Source organism: Sapajus apella, unplaced genomic scaffold (assembly GCF_009761245.1).
Source record: "Sapajus apella isolate SASKATOON/1434 unplaced genomic scaffold, GSC_monkey_1.0 scaffold38, whole genome shotgun sequence".
NCBI lineage: Eukaryota > Metazoa > Chordata > Mammalia > Primates > Cebidae > Sapajus > Sapajus apella.
This window is the reverse complement of record NW_022436978.1, coordinates 18,414,381-18,436,155: the sequence shown is the minus strand read 5'-3', so window position 1 is coordinate 18,436,155 and position 21,775 is coordinate 18,414,381. Positions and strand designations below refer to the sequence as shown.

At 35.3% G+C, this 21,775-nt stretch overlaps 1 protein-coding gene across 6 annotated transcripts in view; it reads left to right on the top strand.

Annotated features, from left to right (window-relative positions):
- The window catches only part of ATP11B (ATPase phospholipid transporting 11B (putative)), a 126,114-nt gene that overhangs the window by 95,512 nt on the left and 8,827 nt on the right, over positions 1-21,775 (top strand). For 2 of the 6 annotated variants that reach the window (XM_032298494.1, XM_032298500.1), the window contains 6 exons: positions 821-880; positions 2,461-2,588; positions 4,873-5,011; positions 8,743-8,808; positions 9,352-9,455; positions 10,649-10,814. In XM_032298494.1, the coding sequence (XP_032154385.1) occupies positions 821-880; positions 2,461-2,588; positions 4,873-5,011; positions 8,743-8,808; positions 9,352-9,455; positions 10,649-10,814 (663 nt within the window). Of the gene's footprint in view, positions 1-820; positions 881-2,460; positions 2,589-4,872; positions 5,012-8,742; positions 8,809-9,351; positions 9,456-10,648; positions 10,815-13,905; positions 14,209-17,170; positions 17,297-21,775 lie in introns of those variants that run through there. The other 4 variants (XM_032298497.1, XM_032298495.1, XM_032298498.1 and 1 more) reach the window with 4 other exon arrangements.

Here is a 21,775-nt window from a genome sequence, read left to right as displayed (position 1 = left end):
TTTTGTCCTGAACCAGAAATAAGTTTTAACAGTAACATAATGGTTTCAAGTAGAGGTTCTTAGCCTTTTTATGCCATGAATGACCCTTTAGTAGTTTAATGAGATGTGTGAGCTTCTCAGTATAGAGCTTTTATGTGCATAAAATAAAATACATAGTATTACAAAGAAACAAATTATATTGAAATACTGTTCTGTTGTTGGATCCTTTTGAACAAAGGAGGAGTCTGCAGAATCCACATTAACAGGCCGTTACCAATGTATTTAATAACACCAGAGTGTACTGTGTTGCATATATTTCCATAATTGGTAGCTACAATCCAGTGAAAGAATGCAAGATTGCATATTGCTGTAAGATGATGATGGCAATTTTTTTCTGACTTATTTTTCTAGATTTTACTTGTAATATGAGTATATTGAGATGGAAAGAAGTTTTGATGGTTCAATTTATTGTGTGTTTCAAAGATTATTGTGTTGTAAAGATACCATAGCCCTAAAGTTTAAGTAAATCTTATTGTACTATATGTGAAAAGTATTTAGTAATAGTTTGAAGGTTGTAAATTCAAAATTACAGTATTGCTTGGCAATGAGAGGAGTCAGGTTTTTTCATTCTGATATCTGCACTGTTGCTTAGAATGTTTTTAGACATTTTTTCATAAAATGGGAATTCTGCTTTTCTGTCTTATATGGACAAGTCCTTATCCTTTGCTTACCATACCAATTGAGATTGTTTGTGGATACTTTAATAGCTATTTTTTAATTTTTAATTTTGTCTTTTAGCCCTAAATATTTTAATTATTTCCCATTTAATCTTGTTTTTCAGAATGTGTGCTTTATCACACCCCAGTTTTTATATCAGTTCTACTGTTTGTTTTCTCAACAAGTAAGTAAACAGAAACTTGTGTTTTGTATTTTGTCCTTTTAGAGTAAGGTATGTATGTTCAGATTTTCATAGACATTTGAAGGGACTTTTTCATTTTTCTTACTCTTGCAGGGAACCAGACAAAACTTTTCTATTTAGTATATTTAACCATCATAACATTCAGAATATTTATTTTTTCTGGTTTTCTGTTTCAGGTGAGTGTTAATACCAAAATATAATTCTGGGTACTTTTGAAAAATAGATAATAACTCTTAACAGTTTATGAGAGAATTCTGATAACTTATTTGCGATATTTCTGTAAAATCCAAATCAAGCTAGGCCAGATAACTTGGAGGTTCACCTCATTTTTATTTTTGACTCAAAATGTCTTAGATTAGAAGGAGCAATAGTGATGTAGTCCAGGGATGACATATACGTTTAATCTCAGAAACTACCTTTAAATAATTGATAAGGCACCTAGAGTGCTATATTTAAAAGGACTCTAAAGCTGCAGACTCGCAGGGAAAATGTCATTTGTTAGCAGTAGTTGCAATGGGTACAAGGTGGGTCTTTGTTTGCATGCATGTCACATATTTACCAGTCCTGATCTACTGTTTAAATTTCTAGAAAAGGAAAATGAAATCCACAGAAATTAAGCAACTTGCCTTGCTAAGTTAATGACTAAACCATGACTTTGACCTACTGCTTCTGACTGCTGTGGCAGACACCCTTTTCACATATCACATACCATGCTAACATCTCAAATTGATCAGTGCTAGTTCTAATTTATTGAAAAAACAAGAGCTTAATTATCTTAGTTTTTTCATGAATTTTTTCCTATTCTTAATTGCTGTTTTATCCTGTTTACAATCTGTAACTCTAAATTCCACATATTTGCTTAGGCATTGATTACCATTAAAAGTTTGTTTACCTGAATGAACTAAGGAGTATGCTAAGACAGTAGAACAAGGGAAACTGACATATTTCGATTAGGTTTTCTGGGGAGTTTATAGTGTAATTTGGGAGGTAGTATTCATAAAAATAAAAACAATATGTGAAGCATAGGCAAAGTGCTAAGTGATTAGTACCAGCAGTGGTACCTGTGACTGTTTAGAAGAGCAAGATATCATCAAGGACTTGAGCCATCATGCAGAGTTTCATGGAAGATAATCTTGTTCAGTGCCTTAAAGGAAGTGTAGGATGCAGACAGGGAGACAAAGCCGTGAAAGGTAAACTGTATGTGTCCCATATGGAAGGAGTAGTAAGATGCCTGCAGTACCTGGAGGCGAAGTATGTAAAATTACTTCACACTGACCAAATTGTGGAGAATTCGAAATGTTAATCTAACTCACTATAATTCCATAAGCACCTGATGTAGCAAAATATTCCAGTTCTCACAAAGAATACCAATCTAGGAACATTATATATTTATGTCTGTATTAAAAACAAATTGGAATTATTTAATTGAAATTACTACAGTGGATTTTAGTGTAAATTTTTAAAACTATGATTTTACGCTTTTAATATGCACAGTTGTGATGTATGCATAATGGTAATGCATAATTTAGAATCTCAACATTCCTACCAATTTTTCTTTCTAGACGTTGTATGACAGCGTGTATCTGACTTTATACAATATTTGTTTTACTTCCCTACCTATTCTGATATATAGTCTTTTGGAGCAGCATATAGACCCTCATGTATTGCAAAATAAGCCCACCCTCTATCGGTAAGTATTTTCTGGTATTAAGTGGCCTTAATTTTTTTTCTCTAGTACTTTAAGTTCTGTGGTGCATGTGCAGAACATTCAGGTTGTTACAAAGGTATACATGTGCCATGGTGGTTTACTGCATCCATCACCCGTCATCTACTTTAGGTATTTCTCCTAATGCTCTCCCTCCCCTTGCCTCCCCACCTGGCAACAGGCTCTGGTGTATGATGTTCCCCTCCTAGTGTCCATGTGTTCTCATTGTTCAACTCCCACTTATAAGTGAGTGAGAACATGTGGTATTTGGTTTTCTGTTCCTGTTACATTGCTGAGAATGATGATTTCCAGCTTCATGCATGTCCCTGCAAAGGATATGAACTTGTCCTTTTTTATGGCTGGATAGTATTCCATGGTGTATATGTGCCACATTTTCTTTTTTTTTTAATTTAATTTAATTTAATTTTTTTATGTTTTTATTTTTAAATTGCATTTTAGGTTTTGGGGTACATGTGAAGAACATGCAAGATTGTTGCATATGTACACACATGGCAGTGTGATTTGCTGCTTTCCTCCCCTTCACCTATATCTGGCATTTCTCCCCATGCTATCTCTCCCCAACTCCACACACACCGCTGTCCCTCCCCTATTTCCCCCCAACAGACCCCAGTGTGTAGTACTCCCCTCCCGGTGTCCATGTGTTCTCATTGCTCAACACCCGCCTATGAGTGAGAACACGTGGTGTTTGATTTTCTGCTCTTGTGTCAATTTGCTGAGAATGATGGTTTCCAGGTTCATCCATGTCCCTACAGAGGACACGAACTCATCGTTTTTGATGGCTGCATAATATTCCGTGATGTATATGATGTGCCACATTTTCTTTATCCAGTCCATCATCGATGGGCATTTGGGTTTGTTCCAAATCTTTGCTATTGTGAACAGTGCTGCAATAAACATACATGTGCATATGTCTATAGAATGATTTACAATTCTTTTTAAAGTAAAAAATAGATTTATTTATGTCTTGATGATTAATGCTTTACTGAGGAAAGTTCTTTAGTTGTCATATGATTTAAAGTTGTTGAATATCAAAGAAAAAAGGTTTCTTTCAAAGAGAAAATTTATATAATGTTTCCAGTGTTTTTTTTAGGAATGAGCACTTTCATTCTGGTGATGCACTGGACAGTTGTGTAACTGGCACTTACTGTTGCAAACCAGTAATAGCTATTTCATGTGCACAAAAGAGGTTATTCATAAGTGGTAGTCTCCAGAATTCCTAAAAGTTAGTTTTTCTTCTATTAGCAAAATTTATGAGTAATAATTAGTGTGAAATGCAGAGATGAGGACATTAATTCCCACTCCAGATCCTCTGCTTCCCCAGAACCAAGTAATCCCAGCGATGTGACTGGGACCTGTTCCTCAGGACCAGCTGTGGTTTTCACCATAATCTCTTACACAGGCAGCTATTGAAGTACCACTTATAGAGGCATCTAATTATCTACATTTGGATTAATTTACTTTGATTTCTCAAGTTATCTAGGACAGGGCTTGACCTCACATTGACATAGATTGTTCTTCCCATAATAGTTATTGTTAGAGGGAAGTTAAGAGGATCAGTTCTGAACCTAACTCAGATATCTTCACTAAAAAGAGACCATGATGGCAGAGTGACTGAATGTTAACAGAAGGATGTAACAGATAAATCAGCTTGTCAAAATGAAAGTGAGGTGTTAATGCCTATATCATATTTCTTTTTTTTCATTTCTGAGACAGGGTCTTGCTCTGTCACTCAGACTGGAGTTCAGTAGCAAGATCATAGTTCACTGCAGCCTCAATCTCCCAGGCTCAAGCAATTTTCCCATCTTAACCTCTGGAGTAACTGGGATTGCAGGCACATACCACCATGCCTGGCTAATTTTTTTTAATTTAAATTTTTTTTTTTAGTAAGAGACCAGGTTTTGCTATGTTGCCCAGGCCGGTCTCAAACTCCTAGTCTCAGGTGATTCTCCTGCCTCGGCCTCCCAAAGTGTTGGGACTACAGGCAACAGCCACCATGCCCAGCCTCCCATATTTCTTTATCAAATGAGAAAATGTATTTGAATATATTATGTGAACTATAAGCTATTAAATAGATGTATGATATTATAAGCAGTGGTTTGTAAATTTGGATTTATTCTTTGTGCTAATATTTTCAAGCAATTTAAAAATAATTATATTGTCTTTTAACTATCAAATTACAATAATTGTTTTGTAGGCAAATAATAAATGATTCCTAATGTGTTTCTTTTTCTCTTCTTCTTTTTAACAGAGACATTAGTAAAAACCGCCTCTTATGTATTAAAACATTTCTTTATTGGACCATCCTGGGTTTTAGTCATGCCTTTATTTTCTTTTTTGGATCCTATTTACTAATAGGGAAAGATACCTCTCTGCTTGGGAATGGCCAGGTAAAGTATATAACTTTTTTAAAGAATGCATGTTAATATATTATGGGTTTTTTAAATAACTTTTGTCCTGAAAAAGTAAAATTTAAATTATAGAATTTCAAGTATTAAAATGCAAATATAAAAAGATTTAAAATTTTTTTGTTAAAAATGTTTCATACAAATGAAAATAGGCAATGCAGTGTAATCTCCAAATGAAACTCAAGTTACTAGACAATTTTTCTATTCAGAAATTAGCTCACACAGAGAATATGTTATTGCCCCTGCATACTATTCACTTTGGAATTGTGTTTTATTGATAGCTGCCATTTTTTTTGTACTTTTTTGTACTAAGTACTTTATATGCCCCCTCTCCATTAATCCTTCCAATAATCTTATTAGAGAGGTATTATTACGCCCATTTTTCAGATGAGAAATGAGGACTTAGTGTCTATTTGTTTGCTTTTAATTGCATTGTTGTTTACTTAGGAAATGCTACATACTCTTCACTGCACACACACAATTCTGAGTAGATGTCATAACTTAATATTTAATTTGGCCACTTTTCTGAAGTATGAAATTAGGGAATAGTGTGTTTTTAACATTACACTGTTGCACTGTGTTCTGATTGGGGTGCTTATGTTGAGAGATGCTTGGCAGAGCTAGACCTGTCTTTCAAGGCTTAGCTAAATGGGTCAGGAAGAAAAGAAATGACAGCAGTGGTAGGGCCTCTGGTGGACTGGAAATGGTCGTCACTTTTAGTTTCCCTTTTCCTTTCCCACCACTTAAGAATTACAAAATATGTTTGGAGATACAGACATAGAAAATTTACAATTGGAAGAATGTAAGGTTTTATCTGCTCAACAGATCTTTATTGAAGACAGCCATTCCCAAGTACTGAACTAGGCTCTGGAAATATGAGAGTGAGTAACTTGGTCATGGAGCTTAGAATCTTATGAAGGATGCAGAAAATGAGCAAGTAAACTAATAATAAAATACACCAATGTAATAAAGGAAATGGGTTTCAAACGTAGAGGCCTTAACCACGCAAATCACTTTGTATTGTAGAATAGGCAGTAAATATAATTGCCACTTCACTTTTGAGCACATATTTAGTCTGCTATGGATAAAAATGTGAATCTTGCAGCATGAAGGCTACAGCACTTCCCAAATAATAACCACCTTTTACTGAGTATTTTCTCTATGCCTGGTACATTGCATGTATTAGCTTATTAAACCATAATAACTCTGAGAAAAATATTAATTTTTGCAAGTTAGAAAGAAACTTGCCTAAGTTCACACAGTAAGCAAATGAAGGTAATAGAATTCAAACACAGATTGGTATAACTTTAAAACCTCCATGCTTAGTCTTGATTCTCAGTTCTTGAGAGAAGCAACTGTGAGCCTGGCGCCCTTCTGCACAGTCTTACCATCAGTGCAAGCGCCACCACATAAACATAGGAGTGAGTATGCTCACTCTCACCTGAAATAGTGGGGGGAGAACCAGACAGTTTAAGAGGGAAGGGGAGGAGAGTTCAGAAAAAGGAATTTGTATCTTCATTTGGTTTGTTTTTTAACTTAGGGACCCAAACGCTAATATCTATTCCATTTCTTCTCAGTTATAAAGTAGCTAACTGCTCTTTAAAATGAGATCCTGCCCAAATAAGAAGTTTCTTCTGTTTTGTTTTACTAAAGTGTACAGGAATTCAAAGGAAAGTATCTATTATTAATAATGTTTCTTTTCTTTATGGAAGTGTACCCAGTTCGGAAAATTAAAATAATTAAAATTCAAAAAATATAGGATTGGTAGAAAAAGTAGAAAGCTATCAGAGGATGTAAATTCCACTTTGGGCTGGGCACAATAGCTCACGCCTGTGATCCCAGCACATCGGGAGGCTGAGGCGGAAGGATGACTTGAGCCCAGAAATTCAAGACCAGCTTCGGTAGTATAGCAAGATCCCATCTCTCCAAAAAAAATCCAATTTGACTTATCCAGTAGAGATTTTGGAATTGTCAGACCCTCAGCACCATTCTAAAAAACATTATACACTATACCACCTCATTAAAAATTAAATGGAAAAGAAAGGATTAAGCAAGAAAAAGTAATTCTTCATCCCTTCATTAAGCCTTCTAGACCATTAAGCATTTAAACCAGATTAGCTGCAGGTAAATAATGAGCATTATTACAAGGTAGACTGAGGAGATGAAATTTCAGGTTGTAATTTTGAGAGAAAGAAAAATAAACCTTTGTGTAGTGTTTACTACTATTTTCTCTTGAATTTTTAATGATTTCTCCCCTTATTTCCTATCCTTAATTTTTTTCATACTATACATATCATCAGCTGTTGAAACCTAACCAAATGGTGAGAGCTCTGTTAAGACAAGAAGTACGTACTATATTGTATCTGTATTCCACAGAGAATGCTCTAGACTTTATTTCAATTTGAATGATTTAACTACCGTAGTTACCAGTCAGGTCACTCAAGAATACATATAACTTAATTCCTATAGGTAGATACCGATTTTTTAATAAAAGGTTATATGGTTACAAAAAAAAATCTTGATTTAGTTCATTATAAAATATCCCTGTATACTCATCTATTCATGAGACAAAAATTTAAGCACTAACAGTATTCCAGGATACTTAATGGAACTTAATAGAAAGTTAGATATAGCTGTACCTTAGGGGAGAACAGAAAACGATATCTTGCTTCTTATGGTACCGTCCAACAGTTGGTCATAGCTTATAATCAGTGCATAGTAAAGAGAGAGTTATACTGACGAACTGAACAACTAATTAACTCTAAGGAAGGTAAATCTTGTATAGAGAGATGTGTGGTTAAACCTGATAAAAGATTTTTGTCTTTCTTTGTTGTTAAACCTCTTCTTGCTTAAGCCAGGACTTTGCTCCCCCAGTTTTCCTCTCTCTTTGCTTCACCATCAATCTCTCATCCCCTGTTGGATCAAGCCAGTCACCATACAAGCATGCTCTAAGATCTCCCAACTTCTAATAAAAAACACACTGCCTTGGCTCACAACCACTTGTTCCAGCTCGAAGAAGTTATCTTTTCTCACATCTACTCCCTGACCTCTGATTCTCCCTTGAAAGTACTCCAGTGGGGCTTTCACCCCTGGTACTCGTATTAAAATCATGTTCTTTATGGCCACGATCACTTCTGCATTGCTAAATTCAAGAACATGTCTCAGAACTTACGAACTTGACCATTGGATGCAATTTATGAAGCCTCCTTTCCTGCCACATTATCTTCTCTCCGCGTCTGTAGCTTACCTTGAGTTCCTAATGTTTTTGACTGTTCCTTTCAGTCTTCTCCTCTTCTTACCCTCCAAATCAGGTTTTCTCGACCTCTGCATTACTGTATTTTGAGCTGGATAATTTTTTGTGGTGGGGGCTCATCCTAGCAGCGTCCCTAGCTTCTTCCCACTAGATACTAGTATACTCGCTCCCCTAGTTACAACAACCAAAAATGTTACCGGAGTTCACCATATGTCCCTACAGAGGCAAAATCACCCCCACTTGAGACCCACCGTTCTAAATGGAGCATATACGTATCTAAATAATGCTTTATGCTGTTTTTACTCATACTCTTAACTTTATGAATGTAGTCACCAGTTTCAAATGTACCTGGCTTCAATAATTGAAGTGTTTTTTAGTAGAGAATTAAGTGACTTTTTAACTGACGCTTCATTTAATATTATGTTAGCACATGATGTAATAGTGTGTTCTTTCTGTTCAGATGTTTGGAAACTGGACATTTGGCACTTTAGTCTTCACAGTCATGGTTATTACAGTCACAGTAAAGGTACGGTACTGAAATGAGAAATGTGGACACACCTTGCAAGTGTTTACATAATTAGTTAATTTTCTTCAATTCTTTATCCACAGATACTTTTCCTTTTTCCATTTTCAATAATGAATAATTTCACTGATTACCATTTTAATAATTCACTTAAATTTTTATCAAAAAATGATTTTTTAAGTTTACTATTTTGGGAAGCCTAAGCTGATTTTTATGATCACAGTTTTAAACATCTCTAAAATTTTGCTTCTCTGTGTATAATGCAAGATGACATAATTTGTTTTAGGCCATGGAGTTGAAAATAATCACATGAAATTTGACTGCTGCTTCCTCACAGAAGAAAAACATGATAAACTTGAAATATTTCACCTTATACTAGGACTTTTTTTCATTCACATTTATCTGTGAGGGATTTTGAGGTATTATATCTATCTTCTGAGGAACTTTTAGATATTTGTAATTGTGTTTATTCTTGAGTTTTATCTGAAAGGTTACGGGAAAGCTTTATTTGTTTATATTTCTAAGGATATAAAAACTTTTTTTTAGATGGCTCTGGAAACTCATTTTTGGACTTGGATCAACCATCTTGTTACCTGGGGATCTATTATCTTTTATTTCGTATTTTCCTTGTTTTATGGAGGGATTCTCTGGTGAGTGAATATATTGTATTTGAATTGTATTGCATCAACGATAATAAACATTTATTGTGACAGGTTACATTATGAACATATTCTGCTCATAATAGATTGGAGACTTCTGGTAAGTTTACTTCTTTCAGTTGATCTTACTGATAGGACAGGAAAAAAAAACTAACTTTTTAAAAATATCTACAATTTTGCTGGATTTTTAATATAAGATTATATTGATTCATCACAATAATTATCTCCCCCTTTTTTTTTCCTATGTAGAAACTAAACCTCAGGGTCACAAAGACAAAAAAGTAGCAAAGCCAAGATTTAAACCCCAATTGTCTTATATCACAATTTTCATTACATTAGTTATATTATGTATTTATGTATTAATGTGTACAATAAAATAAGTCACATAGAACCATTCAATATTAATCATTAACTTTTCTCACAAAAGTAAGTAGTATGCATCATCTTCTTGGTAGAATCAGATACTCAATTAGCTACTCTGATAGATTAAAAATTAACTTTTCTCCTGAGGTTCCTTGGTAAAGTGATGGACAGCTGAAGTCTCTCTTTTGGAGAATTTATATTACATTTGCTTGCTATGCCTTTGATCCATTTATCAGACAAAAACTTCTGAAAGTCGGCCAAAAAAATTTGGATTAGCTAAACATTAACTTCTATTTAGGATCATAAAAGGATGCTGTCATGAATATTTCTATATTGCACCATATTCTTTTGAGGTAGTGTATGCAAAAACCCAAAAAGAATACCTTTGTAACACCTATTACTGTGTAAAACTAGTATTTATGAGTACATTAATTTTAAAATATGTTTTTGAAGAAGAGCCTCCGAATAAAGCTTTATCCTAAGATGTAGATAATCAGTCTTCTAAAATATTTTGTTGCCCACTTGTTCTTACTTGCTTCGTCCCTTAAGTCTGGATTACTACATGACTCTTCTGACACACCACCACTAAGATAGGGTTATCTGGTCGACTGCTTGCTGTTTTCGTAAAAAACTATAGTTGTTTTATTTTTAACAACTAAAGCCTATTTTGTTTTGTTGTTCAGTTAATTAATTTATACTGATTTCAATTTTGAACATTTTCTTGGAGTACTTAAACTTTCAAATATAGCGTCTTTACATGATGTCCTGATTTAAGTTCTTTCAGTTTCCACTTTTATTAAGCATATTGTCTTTCTTTGCAGGCCATTTTTGGGCTCCCAGAATATGTACTTTGTGTTTATTCACCTCCTTTCAAGTGGTTCTGCCTGGTTTGCCATAATCCTCATGGTTGTTACGTGTCTGTTTCTTGATATTATAAAGAAGGTATTTGACCGACACCTCTATCCTACCAGTACTGAAAAGGCACAGGTAACTGCTTTTTATATTCAATATCTTCTTAGTTAGGGATCTTTAATGATGAATAGCTGTCATTATAATTTGCTTATGTCAAAGATAGGAAATTAGCCTTTCTTGTTTCAAGTATTTTGTGACATAAACATTGTCCAGTGTGATATTTTTGAAATTATTTCTTACTATTTCTATTAATTTTGTGACTACTGATAAATTAAAATTTTTTAAAAGTTACATCGTATTGTTAATAAAACTTTGTTTTTAGGTATGAAACTATCAAGTTATATCCAGATAATAATAGTAAATATTTTTAAAGTAATATCACAGGATTCTATCAGATATATAATGAAGATCTGTAGCCAATGTCATTAGAAACATAAGAATTTGAGTAATTTTTTTTTCTGATTACAGTATTTTCAACAAAAAAGTATGAAATAAGTTCTTTAACCTAAATAATTTTTACAGAATGGAATTTTAAAAAATACATTATATCAGTAAACATTGATTAATAAATATTAAACGACAGCAAATATTAGCAGTACATTACATAGTGCTTAAGAATCTTTGGGGCGTGATAGATTTCAGCGCAAATCCCAGCTCTGCCACTTGGTATCTCTGTGACTTTGAATCTTAGTTTCCTCATTGGTAAACTTAGGCTAGAAATATCTTTTGTTAACTTTGTGGTGAAGATTAAATGAAATAATTTTCAAATACATAGTAGATGCTCAAGAATAGTATCTGTTTAGTTGAATGTGCCTTTTTTATATATTTGACTAGTACATGAGCTAGAAATCTCACACTTTGTCCTTTTAACTATATCATAGTACTGGATAAATACTCTCAAAAATATATTCTAGTCAACTCTTACGCCCTGATAAACACTCAGTTTATTAATTATTTAGTTCTTCTCAGGTTGAGATTTTTTAAACATGCTGTAACATGCCAAGTGAATTTTGTTTCAGTTTTGGAAATTTAGTTGTATATTCATCCTACACATAGAAAAACTACTTCCTAAACATTTAGTGATGTGAATTAGACTTCCTGACCAGTGCATTAGTTTTAATTTCAGTTGGTCATGTCCACAGCATTTCTATAGCATTTATTTGCTTTGACAGCTGAGTCCTAGCCAATATACACGTTCACACCATTGAGACAGCATAGGCCTGTGACGCCTGACAAACTTGAATTCAGATATTGTTTCAACAGTTCATTATGTATGTCCTTGATCAAGTTGCTTCACTAAGCCTCAGTTTCCTCCTCTATAAAATCAGAAAAATAATTAGCACTTTACATGGTTGTTAGAGAAAATGAGTATGAAGTACCTCACACTGAGCCTGAATATAGTTGGTCCTCACTAAAACAGGTATCATTATATGTAAAACGAGGATGTGAATGTTGCTCTGTGATACTGATCTCCAAATGGGGCTAAAAAGTTTGCATAATCTGATTATCTGTTCATGCATATATATTTATATCAGTGTGGACAGACTTTTCCACTCTGCAATATTTTACTTCAATATATATCAGAAAGTTTGCCTATTTTACTATTCCTGATCTTCTGGAAAAAAAATTATAATAAAAGAGTACTATTTTTAATACTTTGTCCATTACGCTTATTTTCCAGATCTTTACGGAGAATAATTTTTCTACCCTTTTTGGCCTAAATACAGTTATATTTTACCGAAATACGTGAATGGCATTGTTTTAAAGACTTAATTCTTGAGGCCAGGTGCAGTGGCTCACACCTGTAATCCCAGCACTTTGGGAGGCTGAGGCGGGCGGATCACTTGAGCTCAGGGATTTACGACCAGTCTGGCCAACATGCTGAAACCCTGTCTCTACTAAAAAATTTTTAAAATAGAAAAATTAGCTGAGTATGGTGGCCGACGCCTGTAATCCCAGCTGCTCAGGAGGCTAAGGCATGAGAATTGCTTGAATCTGGGAGGCAGAGGTTGCAGTGAGCCAATATTGCGCCACTGCACTCCAGCCTGGGCAATTTGTAAGTCTCAAAAAAAAAAAAAGACTTAATGTTTTATAAAAGTAAATACAAGTTAAGTATCCTTTATCCAGAATGCTCGTTTTCAGATTGTTGAAGATTTTGGAATATTTGCATTATACTTACTGATTCAGCATCCTTAATTCAAAATCTGACATGCTTCAATGAGCATTTTGTTTGAGCGTCATGTCAGCAGCACTCAAAGTTTCAGATTTTGGATTTTCAGATTGGAGATACTCACCAGTAATCAGGATAAATATATTATCCTTAGAAATTCTACTTTAGGCAGAGCATTTGCAAACTTACATGTTTTCATAGAGATTTCTTAATAATATAAAAGGTGATAATAGTAGTTATTGTTACCTTTCCTGTAGCCTCTTTTTAAAGGAATACATAGGAAATATTTAGGCCCCTAGACAAGTTAAAAGTGCTTATGTATTTTTTGGTTCTTTCGCTATGAGCTAAAAATTGATTTAGTCTATTTGATTAAAAATTGAATGTACAGTGAACCAGTCATTTTATCTATGTGTGAAAGCTAGTATAATCTTCCTTCTTGACTCACTAAATTGACTTCTAAATGACTTAACTGGATGTTCTAGGTGGTCTAATCCAAGAAGGAAATATCCACTTCTACTCAGGGATCTTCTAGCCTGCTGGGGTTGGTGTGTTTTTCCTTTTTTTTTTTTCTTGTGCTGAAACAGTATATGGTCATTGAAATCCTATATGCAACATTATTCCTTTGCTATGGGCAGTAATTATTATTTTTAGCTTTGTATCATTTCTGATTTCAAATGTTGGACAAGTGGCTAGAAAGGTGTCAGCTACTTGTTTACCAAAAGTAGCAAGAAAACTTGTATCAAAGGAAGAGCTGTCAGCATTTATTCTGAGCCTTGTTTTTCTCCAGAGTAACAATGTGTTGAGTGAAGAATAAATTTCTTTGATGGCACAGCCAATGGCCCTACAAATGTTAGTCATGTATGTGTATCACATATGATATTTTTTCCTCGTGTAGGAGCAGATATATTTACAGAGCATGTCCTGTGTCTGTCTCTTAGATGATGAATACAGCTCACTGACTTGTTGTGTGTCCATCCCTTTTCTGTCCACTTATAGATGTACTCCAACACAGTTGCTTTAAGTGACGAGTTCATCGCACTGCAGCCATTGTCGAGGGCAAGGAATCAGCTGAGCAGACTTAGGTAGAGTAGGAGGAGTAGAACCTCATTAACTCTTCTGCATGCTTAAAGGTCAATTAATACCAAAAGATGGGCAGAGGCATGAATAAAGAGTGGGGCATTTTTGTTAGCATAGCCCTGTCTCTGGCTAATTTGACCTTTATTAACATGTATGTTAAAACCTAAAAAAAAAAAAAATCCATTTCTTCTTTGAGAAGAAAATTCAGATAAAAATTCAGCATAACAGAACAGAGATCTATACCTTGTTATATATTTTTACATCTTAACTACCTTTTCTAGTACAATTCTAATGCTTCTGCTTGTCATGTTATTCATATTTATGAATGCTCCTGCATGTTGAGTAATTAAAGCTACATATTTTGAAGTAAGAGTTGCCCATTTTTTATCTTGCCTTAATCTGTATTGTAAATAGATGTGCATATTTGTGTTTGTATACTGTAATGGCTGCTAAAGCATCTCATATCCTGGCTACTATTTAGTGCATCTATAAATTGAACAATATGTGTGTGTGTCTTTATCTCCACAGACAGATTCATTTGTCAGTTTGTACAAAAGATCATAGTACAGAGATGTCTTTTGATAGAAAGGGATGAAACCTTAAATTTTAGAACTTTTTATATTAAGATACTAAAACTATGTATTAAGTGTGGTTTAAAGGGGAAAATTAATATAACTTATTTTTCTTTTTAGAAATTGACACTTTTCCATTTCTTGCCCTGTTGATTTCTTACAGATTCTTAATCATGTACTTTCTAAAAATTCTTTTTTATTCTCACGGTTTCTAATCTTTCTGTGTTCATTTGAATTTTAAATTCTTATTTATTCTCAAGGTGTCTAATCTTTGTGTTCATTTGATTGAATGAATGGCCTTTACAAAGCACCACTTAACCTTTTATAAAACTCCGAGTTCATAACATTGAGCTGTGTAAAGGTTTACTGAACCTTTCAAGTTTTTTATTAGCTTCAACTTTAGAAAAAATTGTATTTTGAATTATAGTGGTATAATAATGATAGATGAGAGTACAAATGGGTGTTTAAGTGGTAGTCAACTAAATTTTGTATTTAAAACAAGAACTAAATTAAAACAAACTTAAAGATTTACCTTCACTTTTGGCTGAGCCAAATATATATATCACAATTTTATCTGTAGGTGACTTTAAAAGCAGTAGCTTTCTATCACATTTTTGAACATCTAATTATTTAACTCTAAAGCAAAAGGAGAGCTCATTATTTAAAAGCACACTCTAGCCCACTCTTCTGTCATATAAAGATAACTTTTGTGTTTTGAATAATTATATTTTTAGGAAGTCAAATTTTCACATTTCATATTGGCTTAAACCACATTTTTTGAGCAAAGCTAGACTTAATGGAGAAAGGAGATCATAAAGATCACAGCTTCTGTAATACTCTAATTAAACAGTAAGCTGAACATTCATGTACGAAGGACCACAGTGAGAGCAGGATGTTGGCGAGTTGATCCTCCTGCAAGCCACTGTTCAGTCAGGTGGTGGAACAAGCGGAAACGAACACTGTTCAGAGAGCGGCAGATCTGAATGCTGGTGCTGCAGTTGCTGCTACTCCCAGTGGGCCCTAACCAAGTCACTTCACTTCGGGGCCTCCAGGTTCTTCACCTGTCAGATGATCATTTTATGTACTGTGGTCTATTTATTTACCATCAGCATTAAAGAAAACACAAAGAAGAAATACTGTGCTCAACCAAAAGCCAGGCAGAGAAAACAGTTACTCAAATTGAGCAGTGAGTGGCCACTAGGTGGGCATTTGTTCATAGCTGTGTGGAGTACAAGTGCTCGTATACCTCTTTCTGCCGATGCGGCCTCTGAATTTTGAATGCATCAATTTTTTTAACTGCATTGAGCAATATTCCATGGGTTTGATCCATAATAGCGTAACTACTCCTGTGACAGAGAGGAAAACTGTATGGATATCGGATATCTTTAAAAGCTTTCAAATCTTGACAAGTTAGTATTTCTTAGGAACAACTAAGGCCAGGCGCAGTGGCTCATGCCTATAATCCCAGTACTTTGGAAGGCCAAGGTAGGTGGATCACTTAAGGTGAAGAGTTAAAGGCCATCCTGGCCAACATGGTGAAACCGCATCTGTAGTAAAAATACAAAAATTAGCTAAGCATGGTGGCAGGCACCTGTAATCCCAGCTACTTGAGAGGCTGAGACAAGAGAATCACTTGAAGCCAGGAGATGGAGGTTGCAGTGAGCCAAGTTCATGCCACTGGCACTCTATCCTGGATTAACAGAGTAGGACTTTTTCTTTAAAAAAAAAAAAAAGATTAATACAAAACTATTAACAATTTTCTTTTGAATAAAACAAAGCTCGTTTTAAGTATTTTCCCTTCTCCTCTTCCTTTGTATTATAGGCAAAGCTATTAAGATATCTTCACATAAACTTACTATACTCTTGAAACCAAGGAATTCTGCTTATTTTTTGTTTATGTCAGAAATTCATTACAGCATCTTTCATAGAAATAATTATTGGTCAGTCTTGGGAAAATATGTAGTGATGAGGCAAAATCGATTTTTATTCATTAAGGACATTTTCTTGTAATTTAATAAGATGCAAAATAAGGATGTCTTTGGACACATATTAAATTGCCTCCAAAAGTCTCTAATGCAAATACAGAAAAAGAACTGAAATTTATGTAAATTATCAATGCTCATTAAAAATCTATTTAATTGAGGATTAAATTTATTTTGTTAACAGATAGGTCAGGTAAGCCCATTGCACACATGTTCAACATTTCTGAGGTCATGAAGTCCAGTTACAGTAGAGAAGTCTTCTGAGAAGGGAAGCGGGAAAGGTGAAAAATTTGACATACCTTTGCAATAAGAACCCTGAATCTTGGTGGCAAATGAATTTAATAGAAGAAAGTGAATTGTATTGAAAGAAATTTGGTTTTAACTTAGCTGTAATATATGTTTAGTTAGAGTTTTGTGCACTGGAGAATCGTGGCTTTATTTTGTTTGCTTGTGTTGTTTACCTTAAGAAGTTTCTGTTAGCCCTCTTTCGTGACAGTAACTGTGCTGTTCTTTGAACATTCTTTTGTGCCTCAGATTGTGGACGCCAGCTTGTTGCTTTGATTTTAAACCTGTATATGGTAAAGAGTATCATTCTGTAATATGAGACTTGTTGCTTTTTTGTCCTTCCAGATGGAAGAAGATCAGGGTTCAGTCAGCTCAGCATATGAATTTGCTGAAAGCCAGCACAGAGGGGAGGACAGTAGGCACCTGCTAGCTGAGGCTTGCAGCCAGCAGGACGGGTGTTGCGTGCACTAGGTAGTACTGCGCCGGACCTTCCCGGGACTCAGCCACTAAGTTCTCATGCTTGGGGGGCATGTTGTGGGACACCTGACCTGACATTTCCATTTCTTTACTAATTTCTTCACTGTTCCTCATATGTTGTTTTGGTTTTGTTGTTTTCCATTTTTGTGGTCTTTACATTTTTCGTACGTCCATCCCTGAAAATTTTGTCAATCTCTCTTTAGAGTTCCAAAGATAAATCAGACTTCACCTCACAATCTAACCTCTAAAGATACTCTCACAACCTATTGTCTTACATTCAAGAAAATACTCCTGTTCACTTCTCCTTTTGAAAATGTCATGCTATTTCTGTTATCTCTGAAATCGTTTTCCCCTTGAAGTTGTAGTTGTGTATCATTTACCCATCTTAATGTAGTTACATACTGAGTTACTTATCTAAGCTCACCTCTTAAGTTGAATGATCAAAGAGTAGGGTGCTTAGACTTAGTACTGAGAAATTTGCTGCTGACTGATGTTCAACAAATTTTCCATTCTTTTCATAATTTTTTTCTTTTTCTCCTTTGAGACAGGGTCTCATTCCATCGCCCAGACTGGAGTGCAGTGGCACAATCATGGCTCACTGCATCCTTGATCTCCTCGGCTCAAGTGGTCCTCCCACCCCAGACACCTCTCCCCCAGTAACTGGGACTACAGGTGCGTCCCACCATGACCGGCTAGTTTTTTGTATTTTTTGTGGAGGTTGGGTCTCGCCATGTTTCCCACACTGGTCTCAAACTCCTGGGCTTAAGCAATCCACCTGCCTCAGCCTCCCAAACTGCTGGGTTATAGGTGTGAGCCACCACACCTGGTTCATAAATTTTCATAGTTGTACCTTTCTAATAAAAAATAATAAGAATTGATGAGAGCTTGATTTTCTTTTCTCTTGAGGAATAAACCCTAACAACCATTTCTAGAACTAATTGGGATTTGCAGAATATTTTGATTGGTAGTAATTATGGAGGATAAAATTTCCTGCCAGTAATAGTTATAGTATTTAGACTAATTGCCATTTTATTTATTGTGATTACTAGTCAAAAAAGTGCTGTTGTCTTATAAGGGATAAGCAGTGATGAAACTAAGTCACTTGAAGATTGTAAATGTTTTAACAACACTATAAATCAGACCCTGGAACAGGTAGAATAATTTAAAGAATCTGAACTATTCTATAAGATAACAGTTTTTAAATCAGATTATTTTAGTGGATTGCCCTAAATGAAAAATTAACCCTGTTATTATTATCAGTTGAAATGATATTCAGAAGAATTCTGAATTTTTGTTTGTTTTGGTATGCTTCATATGATTATATTTACAGTATATTTTTCTTGTGCCTTGCTGTAGAAAGGTGTTTAGTTTTTTTTAATATGCTCTGATTGAGCTCCAAAGAAAGCTCATGTGAAGAGCTTGCTGGGTAAAGAGCCGGATTTGTTATGCCCTGGGTAGTCTACAAAGCAGATAATCTACCTGGGACCTGACAAAACCAAAACTATAAAATTGTGTCCTCTGTGACCAAAGCTGCCCACACATTCGAGTTGTTGTGGATATTTCATAAGATGTGAATCTAGTACTGCTTTGCTTTAATATGTCCATTGAATGGGTTCTTAGACTGTTCCCATTAAATAACAGGGGCCTTTTACAGTGACTTTTGCAAAGGAATGGTAAGTGAATTCTTACACCCTATGACATTAATTAATCCTCTGCATTAAATTTGGAGATTTTATCATTTTTCACAGGTATTAATTCCTTCCCCACCTAAACTACAAATTCCTAGTCCTATGTTGTTATTTGTGTAACCAGTAGAATAAGTACATCATTAAAACAAAAGGCCTAGTCCTCTTTCAAACTAGGAATAAGCCAGATTATCAAAATAAATTTACCTAATCAGTATAATTCTGATCATATTCTTATTTTCTTCTTTTTTTTTTGACATAGAGTCTCACTCTGTTGCCCAGGCTGGAGTACAGAGGCACCATCTTGGCTCACTGCAACCTGTACCTCCTGGTTCAAGCAATTCTTTTGCCTCAGCCTACCAACTAGCTGGGATTACACATGGAGCTCTAATTTTTGTATATTTAGTAGAGGCGGGGTTTCGCTTTGTTCGCCAGGCTGGTCTTGAACTCCTGGCCTCCCAAAGTTCTGGGATTACAAATGTGAGCCACCGCTCCCGGCCTATATTCTTATTCTCATAGTTAAATTTAAGTAATACAGAAATCTCCTTCTCTCAAGAAATCCATAAAAGACAATATTGGAAGTATTTTATAATATTTCTATGTTGTTTATTTTTCTTAGGGGGAAGGAGAGAGGAAAGGAAGTTTAGAAGAGTGAATATAAGCGTAAAGAATGTTTTGGAGAAACAGGCCTTGAGTAAGATATACGAGTTACCCAGATTTCATCACTGCATGGCTATCTCCTTTGCAATTCTGAATAATGAGATGAAGCCCATTACTTGTTTTAGAGATTTTATGATTCCTAATCAGATTGGGAAATCAGTAATATTTGATGACTTCATTTTACATTAGAAAGAAAAACATAGGCCGGGTGCGGTGGCTCACGCCTATAATCCCAGCACTTTGGGAGGCCGAGGCGGGTGGATCACGAGGTCAAGAGATCGAGACCATCCTGGTCAACACGGTGAAACCCCATCTCTACTAAAACTACAAAAAATTAGCTGGGCATGGTGGCGCGTGCCTGTAATCCCAGCTACTCAGGAGGCTGAGGCAGGAGAATTGCCTGAACCCAGGAGGCGGAGGTTGCGGTGAGCCGAGATCGCGCCATTGCACTCCAGTCTGGGTAACAAGAGCGAAACTCCGTCTCAAAAAAAAAAAAGAAAAAAGAAAAACATTTCCTTAAACACAAACCTCTTTTTTTCATTTTTATAATTAGAGTTTGAAACTTCTTTCCAAATAATTCCCTCAAGACTATGCAAGGTACTTACTTTGATTATTATAAAACACTGTGGCCAGGTGTAGTGGCCTGTAATCCCAGCACTTTGGGAGGCTGAGGTGGGCGGATCACAAGGTCAGGAAATCAAGACCATCCTGGCTAATGTGGTGAAACTCTGTCTCTACTAAAAACACAAAAATTAGCTGGGCATGGTGGCACATGCCAGCAGTCCCAGCACCTTAGGAGGCTGAGGCAGGAGAATTGCTTGAACCCGTGAGGAAGAGGTTTCACTGAGCTGAGATCATGCCTCTGCACTCCAGTTTGAGCAACAGAGCGAGACACTGTCTCAAAAAATAAATAAAACACCTTTAAGGGCAAAAGACCTAGCATGGTTAATTGTTGGACAGTTATTATCTAAACTTACAAAAACAAAAACCTTTATTTGATTTGCTAGAATGTCATAGACATGACTAAAAAAGTGTTAGAAATGTAAGACAGTTTTCTAAAATTTATAAGATTTAAGGAAGGTTGTTAGGTTTCAGGAAAGTAATTTTGTGTAAGCAATAAGATAAATATCTAAGTGTTTACTGTCATTGATAGAAAAATAGTGGAAATAAAAGCAGCCAGAATTTATTTCAAAAGGCAATTTCTGTGAAGATGAGCATTTGTATTAGCTGTGCGTAGTCATGTTGAATAGACATAGTTGTTTTGCTTGACAGCCTTTTAGCACTATATTATGTGGTCATTCCTGGGAGCAAGTGTGGTAGAAAGTGAGGCTTACCAGTCAAAACTTCTGATAAATTAAAGGTGACCTCTTGGTATCACCCTGTAGGGTCTCACTCCCATTACTATGCTGTTTTTTCTTTTCTGTCATTTATAAGTGGTCTCCCAAAAAAGGTAATGATTTCCTCTCCTTACTTTGAATGAAAAGAGCTCTAAACGCTGCATTCCTCTCCCCTTCCCCCAATTACATTGGCAGCTGTGGCTACACAGGTGTTCTCGCCAAGCTCCCAGTTACTGAATATTGAGATCAAAGATGTCTGTGTGGGAAAGTAGTAGAGCTTGGAGGTTTGCTAGAGAACAGTACAGCATTTTCTGTAGATAGCTTTACAGAAGCAGCCGACGTTCAGGTGAGGCTGAGTGTGGTGGCTCATGCTTGTAATCCTAGCACTTTGGGAGGCTGATGTGGGCAGATTGCCTGAGCTCAGGAAATCAGGACCAGCCTGGGCAACATGGTAAACCCCATCTGTACTAAAATACAAAAAATTAGCTGGGTGTGTTGGTGCATGCGGGTAGTCCCAGCTGCTCAGGAGGCTGAGGCATGAAAATTGCTTGAATCCAGGAGGAGGAGGTTGCAGTGAACTGAGATTGCACCACTGCACTCCCGCCAGGGCAACAGAGTGAGACTCAGTTACCAAAAAAAAAAAAAAAAAAAGCAGCTCTTTTTTTTTTTTTTTTTTCCTTTAGAGGAAAAAGGAAACATATGTACAAATTTTATATACACAAAAATATATTTAGTTCAAAAGGTGATCTGAAGAAGTCATTTATTAAAATTTTTGACATTTCAAGATGTTT